General features: G+C 42.3%; 1 protein-coding gene across 1 annotated transcript in view; it reads left to right on the forward strand.

Moving 5' to 3' along the window:
• Nucleotides 1-19,354, forward strand: part of SLC9A7 (solute carrier family 9 member A7) — a 118,208-nt gene extending 98,854 nt beyond the window's left edge. Inside the window, exons 15-18 of the mRNA XM_054714321.1 lie at nucleotides 9,086-9,168; nucleotides 11,966-12,071; nucleotides 15,033-15,364; nucleotides 19,342-19,354. Coding sequence (XP_054570296.1) covers nucleotides 9,086-9,168; nucleotides 11,966-12,071; nucleotides 15,033-15,284 — 441 coding nt within the window. The 3' untranslated portion in view covers nucleotides 15,285-15,364; nucleotides 19,342-19,354. The remainder of the gene's footprint in view (nucleotides 1-9,085; nucleotides 9,169-11,965; nucleotides 12,072-15,032; nucleotides 15,365-19,341) is intronic.
• The last annotated feature ends 1,819 nt before the right edge of the window (nucleotides 19,355-21,173 follow it).

Here is a 21,173-nt window from a genome sequence, read left to right on the forward strand (position 1 = left end):
GATTTCTCCATGGGGCCTCAGGGAACTGGACTTCTTATATGATGGTTTATGGTTCCAAAAGCCAGTACCCCAGCAAGCAAGATGGAAGCTACATATCTTTTTCTTTCTATAAAAAATTTTTTTAATCCTCATTCGAAGATATTTTCCCATTGATTTTTAGAGAGAGTGGAAGGGAGAGGGAAAGACAGACAGAAATATTGATGTGAGAGAAACACATCGATTGGTTGCCTCCTGTATGTGCCCCAACCAGGGGTCAGGCCGGGGAGGAGCCTGCAATGGCCTCCCCTTGAGTGGAATCAACCCGGAACCCTTCAGTCCGCTGGCTGATACTCCATCCACTGAGCCAAACCGGCCAGGGCCATACCTTTTTCTGACCTAACCTGGGAAGTCTCACAGCATCACTTCTGTCAGTTTCCATTGGTTATAAGGAGTTGCTAGGGGCAGCCCAGATTCAAGGGGAGGGGATAGAGACCATAACCTCTTGATGGGAAGAGTGTCAACGAAGTTGTCAACACGTTTTAATGTTGCCATATTACCCTGGTTGTGGGGCTGGCAGGATGAGTTTGTCTCCAGGTTTTGCTCCTTTCCCAGGCTGGCATTTCCTGGGCAGGCCAACTAGAGGAAAGGAGAGTTATAAGAGCAGAAATGTGTTTCCAAGATGTTATTATTTGCCCTTGGAAGTCAAGAGCAATTTTGATCAGCATTGAATATGCAGTGCTGAGCATAGTTCCTGGTACCTGGGGAGCTCTAGAGGTATTTCATGGGCAGATGCAGGCATGAAGCACAGTGTAGTAGGAAGCTTTACTGACCACATGCACGTGTTGTCTGTGAAGCCATGTCAAGTGTTGCTTTTTCTTCCAGCCAGCATTGAATTAAACACATCATTGCACTTCATCCCAAGTCCAGTCTACATATTTCAGATTCCATCGGATCTTCTAAATGACTCCACCTACCAAATCCCATGTGACAAGTGTTGCAAAATGCGGTGCTGTGAGGGGGGGCCAGAGGATGCTTTTCTCATTCTTTTCTCTTTGAGGATGGTCACAGCTTGATAAGGCATTCTTGGTGTTTATGACCCTTGGTGTTTATGTCTCTTAATGAACACAAAGCCATGGCCTCTGAAAGTTCTGGGCATTTGGGGAAGAGCTTTCAATGAGCTACATTGGAGATTTGGTACCCACTCCCAATGGTGCTCCAGAAGACCTTTGCTGTTATATTAGAATTGGCCATCGTAGCAGTTGGGAACATGTGGTTTCAATGAGAAGTTCTTTTTGAAAAGTTGCTGTGATTAAGGACTTCAGTAAACAGGCTTCAAGAACTGTGCACTGGGAAACTAATTTAGAGCATAACCGTTTAGGAGATCTTAAAACTCACCCTGAGAAAACCCGGGCAAAAAGTGTGATGGATGTCTTTATTTTACTTATGGCTCTGGTAGGATCTGACCGCCCTATTCCCAAGTATTCTCCACAGACCTACAGCCAGTCAAGATTAATTTTATAAGAAAAGCCGGCCAATTCCAGCTGGATAGCCAGGGTTTAGAGAGATTTCATCTTGACAGTTCAGACCAGTCAAACACCTCCCAGCCCTCTGGCTGTTTACTATTGCTCTTGCCTTTGGACCCAAGCATCTGTAAAAGGAAATATGGGAAATGGTTTGGTTGGTTTGCAGCTGAACTTATTATACATCTCATAGGAACTGCATGTGGAAACAATGGGCTTGTAACCAGACTTAGTAACAAACTTGCTGTTGCTTATCCATGGAAATGTTTGAGAAAGCGGTAGGTCCTAAGTGCTAAGGGATCTGGCAGTGCATTTAGTCCACGAAGTGACAGCTAAGATAGTGCCTCCTGCCCCATAAGGGCAAACCTTCCTGGGTGGGTAAACTCAGTGACTCAGTGTTCCTGACAGCTCCCTGGAGGGCCCTTTGGACCAACTGTAAAAGGGCACAGCCACTTTCCCTGCACAGTGAAGGCCAGATGGCCCAGCCCGAGCTAGAAGCTGTGTCACAGCTTCCCTTTAACTTTCCATCTTCCAAGTCTCTCACACAGTCATGCAGAGGGCCCCTAAGTCCATTCCTTTAGCATTTCAAGATTGCTGTCAAAACTGGACAAAAAAAGATGAACTTCAAGTTTGGTTCCCCAGGACACTTTCTTAAAAATGACTCATGCCCTTGTGCAGAAACAGCCGTTTCTCTAAATCCTCCTGGCCTGACCTTCTTGGTACAGTGAGCCACTAACGGCAGTGCCGGGAGTACTCAGTGGTCATGTGAAACAGTAAAACAGGGAAATAAAGGGGCTTCTCATTTTTGGGTGAAACCCTGGGTTCTTGCAGGTTCCCCTGAAATGGATCCAGATCACACACTCCGTGTTGTCATGAAACTGAAATGAGAGGTGGAGAAAGTCCAGATGTTTGTTCCCCATTAGAAAAGAAAGGGCAGTTCTCTACCTCGTTTTCTAAATGATCTTTCGAAAAACAAACAGAAAAGTGACATTTGATGGGAAAGCATTTTTTTTATATAGAGCACAACTTTCCTCACTAGTCTAGAAGCCCAAGGTTATAAACAGTTACGGCTACAGGGCTACAGAATATTAGCTCATGTGGGTGAAGGAAGGGAGCTGTTACCTTGAACTTTTTTGGCTTTGGGTGAGGGAAGCATAAGAATATTGTGGGCAGACTTGAGTTTCATGTCCCTGGCAAGTTTGACTCATTAAAACAAAACAAAACAAAACAAAAAACTCAGTTGCTTTGTTTCTTGGAGGTCTTGGTGACTTTGCAACAAAAACAAAAACAAGTGCAGCTGGAGGCAAACTGCCCAGGCTTGGAGGTGGCCTCACACCCCATTCAAGTGGGGACTTTTCATGCCAGAGCCAGCTGAGATTTATGTTGGCCGGACATGCAGACACACCATTCACTTCCTTCCCCACATTTACAGAAGAGTACTCATTGATGACGCTTAGCTAGGAGCCCGAATCTGAATGTATCCTGGCTTTATCATCTCAGCGGGACAAGGTCCCAAGCCGGATATTAGTGGAATGTGGAGGAAAGGAAACCTCTGTGTTAGCAGAGCATTGTCTGTGTGTGTGTGTGTGTGTGTGTGTGTGTGTGTGTGTGTGTGTGTGTATGCACACAAGTGTAAAAACTGCAGAAAATCAGTGGTTCGTAGTTGCATTGGCATAGAACTTTCTGGGCAAGTTGGATTTGTCTGTTTCTGGGTTTCTCCTTCAGATTTTCTTCCAAGCTGAAATCTGATACCCACTCACTTAAATCTTTAACTTCAAACAGTGCTGAAGTACCTTTCCTCAAATGCTTATTTTCTCATCCCCCTCCCACCACACTTTTCTTTCTGTTCTTCTTTTTAAGATGTTTAGAGAGGGAAGGAAGGGGGGCGGGGAGAGAGAGAAACAACGATTGATCAGCTGCCTCCTGCACCATTCCTACCGGGGATGGAGTCCACAACCCCTCAACCTGGGTGCCCTGATCAGGAATCAAACGGGCAAACTTGAGGTGCACAGGACAACACCCACCCAACACTGGCTAGGGCTTGTTTTGTTCTTCTGCTTGCCTCCTGCTATTCTCTGTTTTTCTTCTTAACCCTTTGCACTCACTTGCTTTTTTCTCGATTCCTTTATTGTAATGCTAACCGTATCGAGTCACACTCGACATCCGAGTGCAAAAGGTTAAAGTTCAACGTTAACATGAAGTTATTCATTCATTTGACAAATATTTATGGAGCATCTGTTATACTCCAGACATTCTTTCAGGCTCTGGAAGTACATCAGTAAACAAGACAGGTGAATCTTTGTCCTGAAGCATTTGGTGACGATGTGATGAAGGATAAGGGTGGAGAGTGGCAGAGGTGAGCTCCTAGAGGCCCTCATCTGGTTTTCCTGTAGAGACTGTAGGCCTCTCCTTCTGCTGCCCCAGGTGTCCCCGTGGACTAGCACCCTGGGCATGACTAGAGCTTATTAGAAATGCAGACTCTCTGGCCCCACTTCAACCCACAGAATCTGAATCTTCATTTTAACAGGGCTCCTAGGAGGGTTGTGTGCACTTTACAATCTGGGAAGCCCTGGAGTGGACACTGTGGAGCTCGATTCCCTGTTTTTAAGCTCTTTTATTGCTCCCCTTTGAGAAATCTTGGCCCCATCATCCCAGGGACAATGAAAAAGACCCAAATCTGGTTGCATCATTTATTTACTCATTTGGTCTGCATTCGGTTTATATTCCTGCTGTAACAAATTACCATAAATGTTCCAGCTTAAAACAACACAGTCTTACAGTCCTGTAGATCCAATGACCGGTGGGCTCCACTGGTTTCTCTTTTGCAGGTCTCTCAAAGCCAAGGTCAAGATACCAGCAGGGTTGGGCTTTGGGGGAGAAGCCACTTCCAGGCTCATTCAGGTTGTTGGTAGAATTTAGTTTCATGCCATTGTAGGACAGAGGCCCCATTTTCTTGCTTGCCATTGGCCCGGAGATTAAACTCAGCTCCTAGAAGCACCCACATTTTTTGGCTTGTGGTCCCCTCCATCTTCAAAGGCAGCAACAGTGAGAAGAGTCTCTGTCACGCTTTGAATCTATTCTGCCTCTTCTTCCACTGAATCTCTCTCACTCTTAAAGGGCCCATGTGATTACATTGGACCCACCTGGAAAACCTTCAGTCCTTCTACAAAGCCCCTTTTGCCATGTAACATAACACAGTCACAGGCTCCAGTGATTAGGATGTAGAAATCTTTGGGGGACCAGTATTTTGCTCCATTTCTGAAAAAAAGCATAAACTGTTTTCATTATTGTAATGACCTTACTTTAAAAAGTCTTTTAACAATAAGAATGAAATAAAGTCCAATTCTACCCTGAAATCCTTATTCACTAGTTCTAGAAAAATTATTTTGAAAATGGGACTTTTAAGTTCTTTAATCTGCTTTCTGTTTCTTCATCACATTTGTCACCATTTTGTGTAGCTATCTCCCCCTCTGGAAATGTGCTCAAGGGGCAGGTACTGGGTCTCATTCCTCTTTTTTTTTTCCAGTACCAAGCCTGGTGCTTGGCAGGCACATAGTTGGTGCTTAATGAATGCAGAAGAAATAAATACTCGTTGTTATTTACTCAAAAATTGTTGATAAGCAGAGTTGGTGGAATTTATTCTTGAAGGGGCTTTTCTATTAATAATGTCAGTAAAATGTTTACAAATCCCTCATGTAACTCATAAGAACAGAGAGTAGAATGGTAGTTACCAGGAGTTGGGGGAGTGAAGGGGATATTTAAAGGTACAAACTTGTAACTAAAAGATGAATAACATCTGGAGATCTAACGCACAGCACACTGACTATCAAAAATGCTGTATTATAAACTATAAAGTTGCTAAGGAACTAGATGTTAATTGTTCTCACCACAAACAATAAGTCATAACTATTGAGTTGATAGAGGTGTTAGCTAACACTGCAGTGGTAATTGTACTGCGACTAGGGGCACGGTGCACGAAGATTCGTGCATGAGGGGTGAGTCTCTCAGCCTGACCTGCACCCTCTCCAATCTGGGAGCCCTCATATGAGCGAATTGTCTGAGACCCCAACCCAGTTTGGTTTGTTGCTCACAGAATAATAGAGGCATTTTTTTTTCTTTGCTTCATTGGTGGAGATTTCCTGGAAGTTTTAGGATATCTTCCCTTTAATTTTTCCTAGACACTCTGATTTTACTTATGTCTCTCACCTTTGCTTTCCCTCCATCTCCACAACAGTAACTTGCTCCAGGCTCACTTTGCTCTAGTGTCTAGGAGATCCATCTGCCACCATAACTACGATTCCCAGCATTCCTGGTGCTCCCCGTGCTCTGGCCTTCCGCTTCTGGTCCTGGGGCTGCCACCAGAACTACTATTCCCAGAATTCCTGTGCTCCCCGCATTCTTGGTTTTCCCTTCCTGCTCTGTCTCTGTACCACGGCCGCCCGCTCTGCCAAGTCCTCCAAGCCACCAGCTCTCCCACTCTACTCTCCATATGCACCTGCGTATGCAAATTAACCCACCATCTTTGTTGGGTTAATTTGCATACTCACTCCTGATTGGCTGGTGAGCGTAGCGGAGGTACGGTCAATTTACATGTTTCTCTTTTATTATATAGGATATGTAAGTGTATGAAATCAACACATTGTACACCTTAAACGTACCTGATGTTATATATCAAATATATTTCTATTTAAACTTGCGCAGTCACACAGCAAGGCAATGACACAGTCCTGAATAGAGCTAGGATTTGGAACCAGGTAGTCTGTTGAGAAAGCCTGTGATGGTCACACCCACACCTCTTGGAGTGCTCTGTTGCCTCGACGAAACATTTCTCAGAGAAGACGACCTTGTGTACAGCCTTGAAAGATGAATAGGATTCAGCCGGGTAGGTGTTGTGAGCAGACAAGTTGAGAGTATGACAGGTGTTCCAGGTTCTAGAAGCAGCCTGAGCTAAAGATATGGGGTGTGAACCCCCCCTGATGGGAATGCAGGTTTTGAGGAGGGGTGTGGTGACAGAGCAAGTTCCTGCTTTTCCTGTGGGTAATGCTTGAATGGAAATTCAAGAGTCTGCAAGTGCCACTGGGAAGGAGGCCTTGCCCGTTGGAGGATCAGCCCGTGTCCACACTGACCCCTGCTCAGTTCTTGCTGCTCAGATCCAACAGGAAGGACTCCAGTGGCTGGTCTGTGACAAATCATGTTGTGAAGCAGTTCTTTGTCTTCTGGGTCAACTTACAAGACTAATCCTGATTTCCCCAAAGCCACTCTGTGTGGATTTATCTAAGCTCTTCCTCCACCTAATCATGCTTTTGGCACCAGCTCTTGGAATAACAAGTTGTTTAACACCCCTGTTACCATGTTGCCCTTTTAGATTTGCCCTGAATTTGCTTCACGTGACCCTTCAGGGCTATCTCTTAGTTTCTTACATTTCTGAGATCACTTGATCTTATTTGTGGACTGCAGGCATATTTCTTTGTACCCTGAGAAGATCTTTTTGTTAGTTTGCTTTAAAAAAGAAGCATTTCCCTTGCTTTACTCATTTTAATTGTCCCTCTTGGGGCTTATATAAGTCTCCTTAGCTTCCTTGATATAAGATGGCAAGAACTTAAGTGTCCCAAGTGACGACAATACATTGTGGTTTTGCAGAGGAGAGGATGACAGAGTAGGGGTTTGTCATTTTTGTTTTAAAGGAGGAGCAGATGAAACTGTTTTTAGGGAACTTGTCTTGTGCCTGATAGTTTAGAGCAGGGGTGGGGAACCTTTGTCCTACCAAGAGCCATCTGGATATTTATAACATCATTCGTGAGCTATACAAAATTATCAACTTAAAAATGAGCCTGCTCTATTTGGTCAAATATGTAATTAACTCACCCTTAATGCCTTGGCAGGGCCAGACCAAATGATTTCACGGGCCTCATGTGGCCCGAGGGCCGGACATTCCCCACCCCTGGTTTAGAGTATCTTTTCTGACGATTTTATCATCTTGTTCACTTTTCTTCAGTAAGATTCTACAGGCACTTGGAACTGAGAACTTAGAACCTGTCATTTTATAAAGACCGTTTATTTTTTTCCATAAATATATTTGCTTCCCAGAATGTTCATCTACCACTTTTCCACTCAGTTGTGTGGCATTTTTGAACTTTCTCTAGAGTTGTCATTGGGCTAGCAATTAATTACCTGAATGAATGATTGTTATTCAAGTGGAGATATTTCTGTACCCTTTTTCTTCCATACCAGTTATAAAAATGTGAAATAAAGTTGGTCTCTGTAATCTCTCATTTTTATTTCCTCATCCACAGTAGGGCCCATTTAACTAAGTTGTTTTCATACAGGGTGGGGCAAAAGTAGGTTTACAGTTGTTCATATGCAAAATAATAGAATAATTAATAAATAATAATACAAGAATAAACTCTGTGTTTCACATAGGAACAACTGTAAACCTACTTTTGCCCCACCCTGTATTTGCCATTAAACATTCCTCAAATACCACGGGGACTTCATTTTTAAAAATAATCTTCGCCATTGGAAACTTTAGGAATTTAAGTAGTGCATGCTAATGTCCCTCCCTCTATTTGCCTTTGTGCTTAGCTTCTCAGAGGTCTCTAAGTAATCCTACAACATGTATTTCTATGACAGGTGGAATTTACACCCACTGTGATTTAGAGCTACTTGTAATTGTGGCTCAACTTTGATTTGCTTATTGCTGATTGTGTCTCAGTTTCCTCTCCATATGACATTCAAGGGGGTGATGATAAAAATAGCTGTGCTTCCCAAGCAGTCTGTACTCTCAGAGCTTGTCATCCAGCAACGTAGTACCTACCACTGTCCTCAAAGTGATGTAGTTAGTCCACTTTTAGTAGTAATTGTGCTGCTCACAATACCTGCACAAAACAGATTGTTTAAACCAGAATTGATTGTTTGATTTTGCTAGTTATTTTGAAAATCAAATGATGGAGATGTTTTGAGTTGAAAAGGCATGAAAGGAGTAGTAAAGGAACTTACTACTTGAAGGTAAATAAAAGAACAGAGATGCTAGTTCTAGCTCTATTCCCCCTGCCCACTACGCCCACCTTCCTAAAGCTAGTAGAACAAGTTACTCCACCACCTGGAACACAGTGCACGGGCCTGGGTCAGGACCACCAAGAGCTAGTTTGTCAGGAAACTCGACCAAGCACAGTTTTCCCACACCAGCTTTGGGGGACCTGGAAAGTTGGTTTTACAGGAGCTTTCTTTAATATTCTCTATAAATCAATTTTGGCCTGTTAGGATCTAGACTACTTAAGAGTAATTAATCTTCTGAAAGACACTTCGAGGAAAATCACAATAAGAATACCAAAAGAGATTTTGTATTACTTTGAGTTGATCTACCCACAGACATAAGCAAGTTGTTTCATTTGGGGGATTGATTTGCCTACCTTTGAAATTATTCAATTAAAAAAAATTTACTTCCCAATATAACTTTGATGCTTTGGTGCTACAGGATGTATGATTCTGAGATCAAAATAACTAAAAATTATGGTTAAAATAAAGCTTTTCCTCCTTATTTCAATCCATTTGTACAACTAAGCATCTGTCTTATTGTTTTTTCCTAGGATGGTCCAGATTCTGCTGGAGGAAACCGGACAAAGCAGGAGAGTGCATGGCTGTTCAGGCTGTGGTACAGCTTTGACCACAAGTATCCTTTGAAGTAGTTTCCCTGAAACATTGATGATGAAATCGTCCTGTTGAGTTGCCAGTAAATGACTTCTGATAAGTAAGGAAGGATGTGTGCTTGCTACAGTGTAGTCAGTTCTCTCTTGGGACTCATGCAGTGATCAGTCAACCACAGGTAGTCTTGGTGAGCATCTCTTTGGGCAAGAGATTTAGCCGACCCATAGCCTGGTAGACTCTTGTGGTTCTTCAGAACTTTGTATACAAGAGGAATGTGGCTTTGTAGGTGAATTGGTGTGGTCAGGAAGTGAAGCGGAGCATATTGTTCACTGGGCTTAGTATTTTGCTAATTAAGTATTATAAAAATAACTTCGCTACTCGTGACTTGCATTTTCGCTTTTTTTTATTTTTTAAATTTATTGTTGAAAGTATTACCCATGTCCCCCTTTTTTTTTGGTTTTGTTATTTTCCCTCCCAAGCTTTCGCCACACTATTGTCTGTGTCCATGGGTTATGCATATATGCATATAAGTTTCCCAGTTAATCTCTCCCACCCCCATCCCCGCTTTTCTTCTTAGTTTCATCAGTCTGTTCATGGTTCTGTGACTCTGGATCTATTTTGTTCATCAGTTTATTTTGTTCATTAGATTCCACATACGAGTAAGATTGTGTGATACATTTTCACTTTTAAATAGACTCTTTTGATGAACAAAAGGTCTTCGTCCAATTCATTGATCTTTTCTGTTTTGGTCAGTACTCTTTGTGTCCTGTTTTAGAAATCTCTGTCTCAAAGTCATGAAGCTAATTTCCTATGTTATCTTTTAGAAGCTTTATTTTTTTCTTCTGTGCATCTTTTTTTTTTTCAGTGACAGATATGGGAAATGAAAAAGTATACAGATCATTTGAAATGCTCTAGATGAGGTTGTCATCCTTCAGAGATCATTTAACTTACATTGGGTCTAGGTTAGGGCCATTAGTAATTCCAGATCACTTTAGTTCAATCAGAAATACAGGTGATTTGAAGCTGGGCTGCCATTCCTGTGAAGGTTAGTCTGTTTTCTGTTTACCCTTTGTTCTAGGGTTCTAACCTAGAGCCTAGGGTGTTTTGGAGTCTTCCTCAGAAGGCTCTGGACACCAGTTTTTGTCAGATTCACTTTTTTTTCAGTCTGCCAGATGCTCTGCTCAGCTGCTGAGGTGCTTTAGGGAAAACGTGGCTCACCAAGCGCCAGGCTCCCCACTTGGGTGTCCTCCAGATTCTGGCTCTCTTCACTGCCCTGGTAGCTTTCTGATGCCATTAAGCAGAAGATTTTGTTGTGTTTTATCTTGACCAGCTTTTCTAGTCATTCTTAGTGGAAAGGATGGTTTAAATTATTGTTTACGATTGTTTGCTATTAACTGAAATAGAACCCCCAGAGATTTCTTTTCTTTTTCTTTTTTTAAAAATATATTTTTACTGATTTTTTTACAGAGAAGAAGGGAGAGGATAGAGAATTAGAAACATCGAAGAGAGAGAGAGACATCGATCAGCTGCCTCCTGCACACCCCCCACTGGGGATGTGCCCGCAACCAAGGTACATGCCCTTGGCCGGAATCGAACCTGGGACCCTTCAGTCCGCAGGCCGACACTCTATCCACTGAGCCAAACCAGTCAGGGCCCCCAGAGGTTTCTTAAAGCCATATGAACTTGTCCACATTGTAATCCAGAAGGCATGTTACTCGCTGGGCTTCAAAAGGATGTAGAGAAAATTGGAGGGAGTTCACAGGAGAGTGACAGAATACTAAAGTGATAAGAAATTGATTCTTGTCAGCACATAGTACTCCACTTTCAACAATGGATAGATTATCCAGGTGGAAAATCAATAAGGAAACATTGGACTTGAACTACATTTTAGATCAAATGAACCTAACAGACATGCACAGAACATTCCATCTAACAGCAGCAAAATGTATATTCTTCTCAAGTGCACATGGAACATTCTCCAGGATAGATCTGTGTGTTAGATCACAAAACAAGTCTTAGAAAATTTAAGAAGATTGAAATTAAAGCAAGTATCTTTTCTAACCACAATGGTATGAAAATAGAAATCAGTAACGGCAGGAAAACTGGAAACTTTCCAAACATTTATACATCAAACAACACACTCCTGAACAAACAACCAATGGGTGCACATTAAACAATACAGTCCTCAATAACCAATGGGTCAATGAGGAAATCGGAAGGAAAACAAAAAATATGTCTTGAGACAAATGAAAACGGAAACACAACATAACAAAACTTATGTGATTTAGCAAAAGCAGTTTTAAGAAGAGACAAAAAGTTTATAGTGTTAAATACCTACATTAAAATAAGAAAGATCTTGCCCAGCCAGTGTGGCTCAGTGGGTGAGTGTCCACCTATGAACCAAGAGGTCATGCCTGGGTTGCAGGCTGGATCCCCAGTGTGGGGTGTGCAGGAGGCAGCTGATCAGTGATTCTCTCTCATCATTGATGTTTCTATCTCTCTCTCTCTCTCTCGCTTCCTATCTGAAATCAATAAAGGTATATTTTAAAAAGAGATCTTACCCTGGCCAGTGTGGAGGGTCTTGCCTTCAGTTTGTAAAACAAACAAACAAACAAACAAACACGCAATATTTGTGAGGTGCAATAAAGAGAAACGCAATAAAACTAGGTATGGCTACATTTTCTGTATTGTACTGGTAAAATGGGGAAAGAGACATTTTCTGGGTAGAATGTAAAATGATTTACTTGTTGGGATTTCTAAACACATTTTGTTGGGGGCTGCAGTTCTTTGCAGACATTGTTTCCTTAATTCTCTTTTTAAAGTTACTTGAAGCCCATCCTCACACACAGTGGCCCCCCATTAACCACCACTCTCCCAGCCTGGTGTGGCTTGTTCGCTCGATGTCTGACCAGTCCCCAGGTGTATGACGTAAGTACAGCATGTCAGGGCTGCATTTCTATGCAGCCTCCAAATTCACAGAATTTGCTTCTCCAGGAAGATGATTGATTACAAATGACCAGCTTACATACACCTAATACATTGTGCACAGCAACAGAGAAACCTTTTACCAGGCTTATGGGGCTCCCACACATCAGCAGCTATGGCATAGTAGAAAGATTTCTCTCTGTCCCTCTGAGGCTGCAAACTTTAAAAAGAATGAAATACGTGCCGAGGAATCTCCCCCTGAAATCTGGGTGCTAAGGGCCCTGGAAGACGTATTTTGACAGAAATGAACAAAAACAATATTTAGCACATGCATTAATGGGAGAAATGGAATGTACTCAAACAGGGAACATGATGTCATCTGTTGTTAATAAAACTATCACCGGGCAGACCGAATTTTAGGACTTTCTAAATAGTGATGGCGAGGAGGAAATGGGGGGAATTCGGAGCGAGTTTTAGAATTTCTCTCTGCCTGCCTAGAGGACTCTTATTTGATTATACATTTGCATCCTGCCTAATTCCAGTGAAGATTTGAGGCAGCAAGCAAGAGGAGTTGTGTGCTTGCCTGTTAAAAAAGCTGCAGCATTGGTTAAATGGAGTCGCATTCCGGAGTTTGGAGAAGTCGACATCATTGAGAAACAATGCAGAAAGCATGGATGTGTTTGTCACCAGTAAGGGCACAGAGATGGGCTGGGACCAGAGAAGTGAGGTAGGCAGAAGCCAGGAGTCCTCCCTAGGCCAGCGCACTTAACAGGCATTCCTCTAGCACCTACTGAGTTAGGCACCTCAAGGAAGGGTGCCGACAAGAGGGGAAGGAGGTCACTGCCCTTTGGTGATTCACCCAGATGGGGAGTCCAGGCATGGACACAGGAGAATCAGCCTGTGGCCTTGGGCAGCATGACTGAGCGGGGACCATGGACTGTCAGGGCAGGTTCAGGTCTTGCACTGAGGACTCCCTGTTGTGTAGAGCACAGGATGTGGGACTTCAGATGTGCTTTGAAGGGTAGATAGGAAAAAGGAGAGAAAGAGCAGTTTTCAAACCGTGTTTGCTATTCAAGAAGGAAGTCCAGACCTAGCCGGTTTGGCTCAGTGGATAGAGGGTCAGCCTGCAGATGGAAGGGTCCCGGGTTCGATTCCGGTCAAGGGCACATGCCAGGGCTCAATCCCCAGCCCTGGCCAGGGTGTGTGTGGGAGGCAACTAATTGATGTGTCTCCCTCACATGGATGTTTCTCTCTCTATCTCTCCCCTCTCCCTTCCACTCTCTCTAAACAGTCAATGGAAAAATATCCTCCAGTGAGGATTAGCAAAACAAAACAAAAAAGGAAGTCCACAGTGTTTGACAGCCATGAAATAGGGGAGTGGGGGAGCACACCACCCTTGTTTTGCTTGTTGAACCCATTGGAGAATGGAAGGTTGTGTCTGACCTCACACTGCTTCCTGACACTCTCTCCCTGCCATCTTTTAGTTTCAAGTGGCTGCCACTTGGCTGACGCCTGCCTTGCTCAGCCTAGGCTGTTTTGCTACGCCTGCTGCTTATTATGAGATGCTGTACCAGTCCTCTTCCCAATGGAGTCACTTTTCATATCCTTTAGGTGGGCAGAAGCAGTCTGGAGGTAGCCTAAGTCCAAACCTGCTTCCTACCAGCTGGACAACCTTGGGCAAATTTCCTAGGTTCTCTTATCTCAGATTTTCTGCTCTGTGACATGTGCTTGCACCCTTCACAGGAGAGGGGTAAGGACCAAATGAGAGCTTGTGTGACATTCCTGGCAGGCATATAATAGACCAAGCATGCCAAACTCAAAGGCTAACACGGGCCCAAAAAACAAGGTTTAAGTTTCTGTGGGCTGCAAAAAACCAGAAGTTTCAATTTTCATAGAAATGTGGGTTTATTTCAATAGCGACATACTGAATACAAAGGGCTGAAATAAGTGAGTCATCATTAAAATAATAGAACATTTTAATAAAGATTAATATTTTTCTTGAACATCCTTACCCCACACTGAATAGCTGCACATATTCATAAGTGTAACATAAATAAACCTCTTTTTCTTCTTCTCCGAAAATCAAGTATTTCCTGTTATGCACACCAAACAAGTCAGTACAAGACTAACGATTTGGCAATCGGCTGCTAAAATATTCACTGCTAGTATTAGTGGAGAGAAATGGTGCGCCTGTGTGTAAGGCGCATAAGGGAAAGGAATGCAAGACGATTATAGTCATTAGTCATTAGCGAGCATTGTAGTTCGTTATTAATAAATATGCATGACAGGATATTGTAAAAATTAAGTTATGACATTTTTACTAAAATGTTTCTTATATACTGTTATATTGCCTGGGCCGCAAAAATATTTGTTATGGGCCGTGAGTTTGACATGCTTGTATTAGACGCTCAAGAAAATATACCTTCCCTCTGTATCACTTGCTTCATCTATATGAGGGCTTCCCATCAGGGATTTTGTGTGGCGACAGGAAGGAAATCCTAATAATGGTTTGTCTTCTTCCCGCTATGCTGACTAGGGTAAAGAGTAGTTCAGATGTACACTAGGTGTGTTTAGAATGGTTTGTGTAGGGCAGGAGGTCCTTTCCCAGAGGAGAGAGGACCTGAAACCTATTTGCAGGTCTTCCCAGTGACCTTAGCCCTTCCTTTCTTTGTGGGTTGGGAAGCTGAAAATCCAGGTTGGTTTCCTTTTCTTCCGTTTTGTCACAGACTGCCAGGCATTTAAAAATCACAGCTGCTTTGTGCTATTCCAAGTCCTAATTCAGGCAACAGTGCTATACATTGAATAGCACTCTACAGTTTACATCCAGTTATCATGCTGGAGGCTCGATGCAGGCCAGTTTCATGATCCCCAGTTTCAGATGAGGTGTTGAGGTTGGGGTTGGCTGGAGCTCTGGAAGATTCCAGTCTTCATTTTGTTGTTATTGTTATTTGTTGCACTTTTCAGAACCAAGAGCCACTGAGAGAGGAAGACTCTGATTTCATCCTGACTGAGGGTGACCTCACCTTGACCTACGGGGACAGCACTGTGACTGCCAATGGCTCCTCAGGCTCGCACACGGCCTCCATGAGCCTGGAGGGCAGTCGGAAAACAAAGGGCAGCTCTGAGGAGGTGCTGGAGCGAGACCTGGGAATGGGAGACCAGAAGGTTTCAAGCCGGGGAACCCGCCTAGTGTTCCCCCTGGAGGATAATGCATGACTTTCCCCCCCAAACCCTGAAGCGATGGGGTAGACCCACCCGTGGTGTGGGGCTGGCTGCATGCTCCGGTGTTGATTAAGGTGGGACAGTGACTGAATGGACCGAACGCTTCTATTTTATTGAGGTCTGAAGATATCTTAACGTTTAAAATTTAACCCAAGATACAGATGGTGGGGCTCAAGACAAATGCAGATCTATTCCCACTTTTTCACATAGTAGTGCACTGTTCAGAGTTAAACAAACAAAAACAATCGCATGCTTTACTTGGTCTCTAATGCATTCACCTGCGGTACCTGAACAAGGTGTGGTGGGTGCTGGGACCCCTCCCAGGAGAGGCTTCCTATCCATACACAGCAGTGCGAGTCCAGCTGGATGTAGGAATATCAAGTGAAGGGAGAATAGGCTAGAAGAGAGATCGTGAAGGAAGTGAGATTGGACCTCCAAGGATGAGGGGAAGCTGGTGTCAAATGGGACAGAAAGCATGAAAAAGCAATTTGAGTGGAGGCTCCAGCAACCAGGGCTGTGTGACAGCAGCCTCATCTCTGGATTCCTGACTTCTTTTGCTGCCTGTATTTTCTCTAGACTGAAGATTGGCAAATATATACATCAACATTTCAACATGGGGGAAAGAATTATAATTCCTTCTCTGGAAATCTCCATAAAGAAGAAGTTACTGGAATGTTTCAAACCAAAGGCAAAATAGTGTTAAAGTGCTGTGTTGTTTTTTGTTTGTTTGTTTGTTTTTGTTTTTTTTTTCATTAATGTGAAGGCAGGAGAAACTGTTTAGAAACTGATGATTACATCACTGTAAATATCAGTCTATTCTTGATGGCTGCCATATGAGCTGACTGTCTGGAAAATGATGAACAGGACCGAGATATCTCCTGTGGGTTTAGAAATAACACCAAAATTTGTGGAGTGCTTTGATCTGGGGATGAGAAGGCAGTAACAACCCTCAGAGGCAATATGCTAGTATTTAGAGGGAAGAAATCTCACTGTGAAAAAAAAAAAAAAAAACCACTGCAAAGAAAACACAAGATTGTATTCTAAAGACTTAGTAGATTTCCGAACTTCAAGCTAAGAAATGAATGAGCTTTCAGTGGTCACCTGAAGAATCAGAGGCGAGGCAGTGGAATGTTAAGCTTTATTTATGCAGCGGAAGGTTCCTGTCCACTATCAGATTGAGACTCTAGATGTCTTGGCACCGAGTGCCATGTAGAGAAAGGTCATTTTCTTGGTATCTGGGGAGGTTTGCACCAGCTTCATGTGTGAGTGTGGTCTGAGATTTAGCTTTCTACTCTGGGTTCTTTTGTGGGTGAGCTGTTCTGCCTGCCCACGCCTGTAGTAAGTGAAATACTGAGGAGAACTCTTGGAAACCATGTTTGAGCTTCTCCCTGTGCTCTATGCTTTAGTGCTACTATTTTCAAAAAACCAATTTCTAAAAAAACGCTTTCATTTAATGTGGCCATCTTCCTTATAAAATAGTGGCTCAATCTAGTGCACCCATCATGAAATCAGCCATTTAACCTTCTTAACTCGCATTTTTAATGGTTAATTTTTAAATAAGACATTGTTTCACCCTCTTTTCCAATCGATAATGTGTGCAAACCAAGAAAAACTTATTAGTTTGAGCCATATGAAATTGCTGGCATTCAACCATTTTTTTAAAGAAAAAAAAGTGACAATTTCATATGGTTCAGTATACGAGAATTGGGTGATTTTTATTCCCCTTTCCTTTCTATCTACACTAAAGGCCATTTTGATTTGATGGTCATCCATGGACTTTGTAAGTTTGGGGAAAAAAAGCTAAACGTACTTACCTCATGCTTCCACTATGCTGGAAAGTGAAAAAGTAGGGTGTCGAGAAACTAACCCAAGGCTATTTGCATAAACCAGATAGAAACTGCTGAGTAATGGTACATGCAACTAAGCAAAATTCTTCTGAGAGGATAATCCCCAGTCATTTTGTAAGTGTATTTGTTTGGGGGGTGGGGGGCGGGGTTTACAGTTCAGCAAAGTCAGTTGTTCTGGGCCAGAGGTTCTCCACCCTGGCTGCACATTAGGATGATCTGGCCCATGTATTGAAAATACCAACATAAAGGCCCACCCTCAGAGATCCAGATTCAGTAGGTTTAGAGTGGGGCCAGGCTTCTGTGCTACGTTTGGACTCTCAGGGATTCTAATCTGCAGCTCAGGTGGAGAGCCTTTAGTCTAGAACTTTCAGTGGACCCAACCTTAAAGGATGACCTAGAAAATTCAGGTTTTTTTTTTTTTTTTAAATTGCTGGTCATGTGGAACAAACTGAGTGTTGATCAATAATACAGACTGGGTAGCTGTGAGTGAGTTTTGTGCTAATAATGTTTGTAGAACTCAAAAACATATTCCATAAATACAACTAAAAAAAAAAAGGTCACATTAGAAAACCTTAGAGCATGAAAGGCGGAGAAGGATGACTTGAGTGTATATATTGGAGGGGTTAAAACCTGGCATCTTTGCTCTGATTTGTGGGAAAAAAAGGGGGTTTTGTCTTAACTGAGCTGCAGACTAATCAAATGTGAAGGTTTCTAATAAGCTGTCTTTTCCATTTAACCTGAGATTAAATTAATAGTCCCCTTTGCAGTCAAGTGAACTTTCTTTCTCTTCACACTTCACTTGTCTCCATGCCTGAATCCACACTGGACTCCTTAAAATAAGGGGGAAGGCTGTTTCCTGCCGGAGCACAGGCCCCTTATTAAGTGGAAGGTTGTGATCACTTTGCTGTCATGCGGTGGTGGTGTTGGGAGCTGGTAATTAAGGAGATGCAAACCTTTGTGTATAGCACTGACAGAGGGAAGATATAAACTCCTGACATTCCTTTTACTATTCTTTTCCTAGAGAGGAAATTTGGGATTTAAATAAGTCTGCATTTCTTCCTAGGAAGCAAGTGTAGGAAAGGCATATGTAATTAAATGGACACTGACCATCAAGGATACTTATTGGACTGACCAGACAAATAAGCATTGATGCCTTGCAGCCAAAAACCACAGTGCGACATCAAATGTTTCATCAACCAAATAGCAAGAGCTCTTTAGGCTGTGATCCCTAGACCTGAAAATGCCCTCTGTGGTTTGGTTGAAAAATAACAAATTTTAGAAAACACCAAAAATGTTATCGTCACTATCCATGAACATTTCAGACTAGAACAAAGAGGTGACGTTCCTTCCAAAATAGAGGTTTGTTTCACGTCCTTCCTTCACCCCTCATGATAGCCCTCCCTTTTTCTGTCCATAGTAGAAGTTAATGTAATCATGTTGGATATTTGGTGTGAACAGTGACTCTTAAATGTAGAAACATCACTGATGTACTTGGAGGTCGGTGCCAGGGCAATTGAGCCACTCATCAGAGGGGAATCATCTGCTTAGAAACCTACCTTGGTACCCATTGTGACTTCTAAGGGGTGTATCAGAAAACTGATTTTACCATCCATTGTCAAATGTACTTTGGAATGAGGCTTGCTGATTCCATGAATGACTTCTTATTCCACTTCAGGAATAGGGAACTTGACGAGTTTCATGCCTGCCTTTGCTGTTGATTCTGCAGATGGGTTAGTACTGTCGGAGCTAATCTGGCAGAAATTTTAGACTGGTGTCATTGAGTTCTGATCTCTTCTGTTGTTTTCTAAGTGGGACTCTGGCTTGCCAGTGTCATTTGCTATGTCCTCACACAGCAAGTTGAAGAATCCAGTGGGCAAGGGTTAGAATTTAGAAACAACCCATCTGAACGCTGCTGTCACCACTTTGATACCTGAAAAGACCTTCCCCCTTCCTAAAACCTAATAAGAACAATATACAGAGAAACACCCTAGAAACCAATGTGAGTATCTGACTAGGAAAAGCAAGTAGGATTTTTGACAATCCTTTCAAAACAAGATTTAGAAGTAAACCATATTTTCCAGTTTCAATTTTCGTAAGTAAGAGTTTTAAAAAAAATTAACAAACACATCTTGTCACCCAGTGCTAGGAGAAATTGTAAAGAGCAAAACCAAAGTTTTTGATGTGAATCTTATTTTTGTAAGCAGGGTATACGATAACCATGGTCCACTTGGAACACATAGGCACCCGTTTTCTGCTACTTGAGCCTTGGAGAAGATGAGAAGGAAGGTCTTCCTGTTCTGCTGCTGCCTTTTGAAAAGGTCTGAAATAGACATGAGAGCACTCGGGAGAGGCCATCCTTTTATTCTGATGGCCACCTTTTAAAAAGGGTTAACAGGATGTCACAGTCACCTCAATTCTTGGCCAATGGAGAATGATTTGGGCCTGTGTATGTTGGAGGAGCTCAGAAGAAAAAGGACATGTAAATAGCTTGACTAACTCTACATATCTGTCAAAAGCACTTAAAATCAGTTAAGATCCAGTGTTACTGGGTGACCATCTAACTGCATGGACATTTGGGGGATGACTTTTGTTGTGATTATTCCAGCTGTGGGCTTTGGAGAAGCAGAAGAATGATTTTCAGTTGTGTGGGTATTGAGTCAGTCTATGGATTTGGAATTTATCTCTGCACTCACTCATTCAAAGTATGACTTCATAGTAGGGTCACCTACTCCTAGGTTGTCTTTTTTCTTTTTTACGTAAAATACATCTGGTTTTCTTACTTAGAAGTTTTTGTTCATTAAACTTATTAAATGGAAAGGCCACCAATATTCATTTAATAGCTGCAAAGCAATTTTTTAAATAGAATAGGATGAATGTAACATGGATGATGTGACCTAGAGAACTTTTTATAGAAAGCTTAAACACTGTAGTTGGGGAGAATTTTGTCTTCTATTTCCATTCAACTGTGGCAAACTGGTGGTTTTATAACATTAACATTATAGTATGTTGTATAAACACGTTATACAAAATAATATTACAATATGTTTAACTGTGAAAAAGTGAAGACTTGGAGTTATCAGCAACCTTTATGTGCAATAAAGAAAACTGAAGTTAGACCCCAAAGTGCTGTCTTTCCGTAGCATCCTACTTAATGTTTGCCTTTGTGTATATGTTTAGATTGACATTGTAAAGCTAGTCACGTTTTCCTGCTTTTGCTGATATTTAACACATTTTTCTCAAAGCTTTTTCTGTATTTTTTTTTTTTTTACAAAACTCAAAATAAAAAGATTAACTGGCTGAACTGATCTTGTTTTGTATTTTAAAAGTATTGTCTGTTAGTAGATGGTGTAGTATGATCCTATTCTTTGTTCCTTTCCTTCACTGAGAGGTTCTTTTCTAGGTGGAAGCGATTCCTCTCCAGCTTCATTTAGACCAGGAGTTGACAAATTAGAGCCGGCACCAGGATCCGGACTGGCCCATTGCTGGTTTTGTAAATAAAGTTTTAGTGGCATACACTATGCTCATTCATTTGCATATTGTCTGTGACTGCTTTCATGCAGAACTGAGAAGTTATAGCAGAAGTGAGCAACTATCCTATGTAATAAAGATGTAATATGCAAATGGTCATTATGCTGTGAAGCCTAACAACCAGATCACAGATCAGCAGGAGGGTGGGGCTGCGAGCTACTGGCTACAAGTGGGCAGCGGAGAGTTACAGCAGGGTGCAGGGCAGCAAGCTATGAGGGGGGAGGGCAGGGGGAGCCACAGGAGGGTGGGGCAGCGAGCTACTGGGGAGCTAATGGCACACAGATTCGTACGCAGGGCTACTAGTTTGCTTACAAAGCAGGAACTATTTACTGTTTGGCTCTTCACAGAAAATGTTTTTGCCAACCCCTGATTTAGGTGCTTGAAAAACTTTAGTTTTAAAATAGGGTCTAAAAATCATGGCAACATGTGCCTCAGGATTAAAAGAACCACTTTAAAACTCATCTCTTCCTGTGACTTTTCCTGGCCTGAAACTCTCTTTAGTAGACTT

The sequence above is a fragment of the Eptesicus fuscus genome, chromosome 1 (genome assembly GCF_027574615.1).
Source record: "Eptesicus fuscus isolate TK198812 chromosome 1, DD_ASM_mEF_20220401, whole genome shotgun sequence".
NCBI lineage: Eukaryota > Metazoa > Chordata > Mammalia > Chiroptera > Vespertilionidae > Eptesicus > Eptesicus fuscus.